Source organism: Episyrphus balteatus, chromosome 2 (genome assembly GCF_945859705.1).
Source record: "Episyrphus balteatus chromosome 2, idEpiBalt1.1, whole genome shotgun sequence".
Taxonomy (NCBI): domain Eukaryota; kingdom Metazoa; phylum Arthropoda; class Insecta; order Diptera; family Syrphidae; genus Episyrphus; species Episyrphus balteatus.
Genome location: NC_079135.1, coordinates 35,089,476 through 35,091,066, shown reverse-complemented (window position 1 = coordinate 35,091,066; position 1,591 = coordinate 35,089,476). Strand labels below are relative to the sequence as shown.

Here is a 1,591-nt window from a genome sequence, read left to right as displayed (position 1 = left end):
CAGTTTTTTATTAAATAAAAGCTGAGTTGATAGTATTTCTATCAGATTCTTAGTTATTGATTGGTCCAGTTTTGGATTCAATCCAGTCCAAATAAGAAGTGGTACGAGTGAATACACCTGGCCAACCGACTTCACAACCCAAAGAGATACCGAATGAGGTAGAACCGATCAAGACATTTTCACCATTTTCTGGTAAAACCAATGGGCCACCAGAATCACCGTTGCATGTTGACCGTCCATTCTTTCCAGAAATACAGATCATGTTTGGTGTGATCATGCCAAGGTAGTAGAGGTTACAGGTCTTTGAGCTGATGACAGTTGTGTCAATGTAGTTCAAGACTGGAGAAACTGATGTGGCAGCTGTTCGAATGAAATGAATAGTTACTAAATCCTAAAAATTGAGATAGTTTCTTTAAACTTACAATCACTGTCCTTGCCCCATCCTGAAGCAACAACCTTATCACCGACATAGGTTGAGTATTGTTCGCTCTTCTTTGGCAATGAAGCTGGTTGGATCAATTCTAAGTGCGAAATAATTGAATTCGTTAAAATCTTAAAACACTAACCGATATAGTAAAGTTGTCTCTTACCATTGAATTCAATTGGAGCGGGCAATTTGATCAAGGCAATGTCATTGGTAATGGTCAAACCATTGTATTTCTCATGAGTAAAGATTCCTGATCCTGGAACATACACACGTAGTTGGCCAGGTTCGTTATCATCCTTGATGTTGGTGGCACCCAGATAGACTGTGACTGCTTTGGCATCAACTGTGCAATGCGCAGCTGTGACAATCCATTGATTTGAAATCAAAGTACCACCACACCATGCATTGCCGCCATCCATCTCCAAGGAAAGACCCGTTTGGTATGGGAATTGTCCTGGAGAAGCAACATCACCGTTGGTGATACGACCACCACTTGGAATAGTTCCAGCTGTTGCTGTTGCAACAAGCAATGCCAAAGCTAATACAACCTTCATTTTGTTAGAAATTCAACTGATGCTAGTTGATTTTCGGTTTTGAGCTTTTATAGCCGAATTTGCAATCAACATATTGTCAGTAATGTAAATCTCATAATTATTATCATTGACAGGTGTGATAAAGTTTGTTTTTTTTTCGTCATCATCAGACGTTTGTGGCAGTTATCGCTTCTTTCAATCGTGAAGGTTCTAAAATACTGGCTGTCTGGATTGTTTGATAACAACAATTCAAATCCAAAACATTTCACGATATGGTTTGATAGTTCAAAAGTCAAAATTATTGTTTTGAAATTCAACGAATTAAAAAGAGATTCTCCCTCACACTCATTGAATTTCAAAAAGAGCCATGAATTTTGATTTAAAACAGTTCATGACATTTTCCTCTAATTGGTTCCGTAGTCGATTTCATGCCTTTAACTAGTGAACAAGCTAGACGCTTCCAACGATCCCAAATTTTCCAAATATCCTAAGTTGTTTGGAAGCAATTATGGAACAGATGAACTAAACACCCAATCTTTCTTTTTGGATTAACCCTACAATCTCTAGAATCCATTAAGGATTACTTTAAAAACTAAAAAAAACAAATTTCCTATACGTGCGTTTCGTAACG

At 37.6% G+C, this 1,591-nt stretch overlaps 1 protein-coding gene across 1 annotated transcript; it reads right to left on the bottom strand.

Annotated features, from left to right (window-relative positions):
* LOC129908620 (brachyurin-like) lies at positions 1 to 1,289 on the bottom strand. Its single transcript, XM_055985266.1, has 3 exons — positions 591 to 1,289; positions 423 to 521; positions 1 to 360 (listed from the first exon to the last, which is right to left on the bottom strand). Exons 1-3 carry the CDS (start codon positions 979 to 981, stop codon positions 50 to 52), a joined length of 801 nt encoding a protein of 266 aa, XP_055841241.1. The 5' UTR covers positions 982 to 1,289; the 3' UTR covers positions 1 to 49.
* Between the last annotated feature and the right edge of the window lie 302 nt (positions 1,290 to 1,591).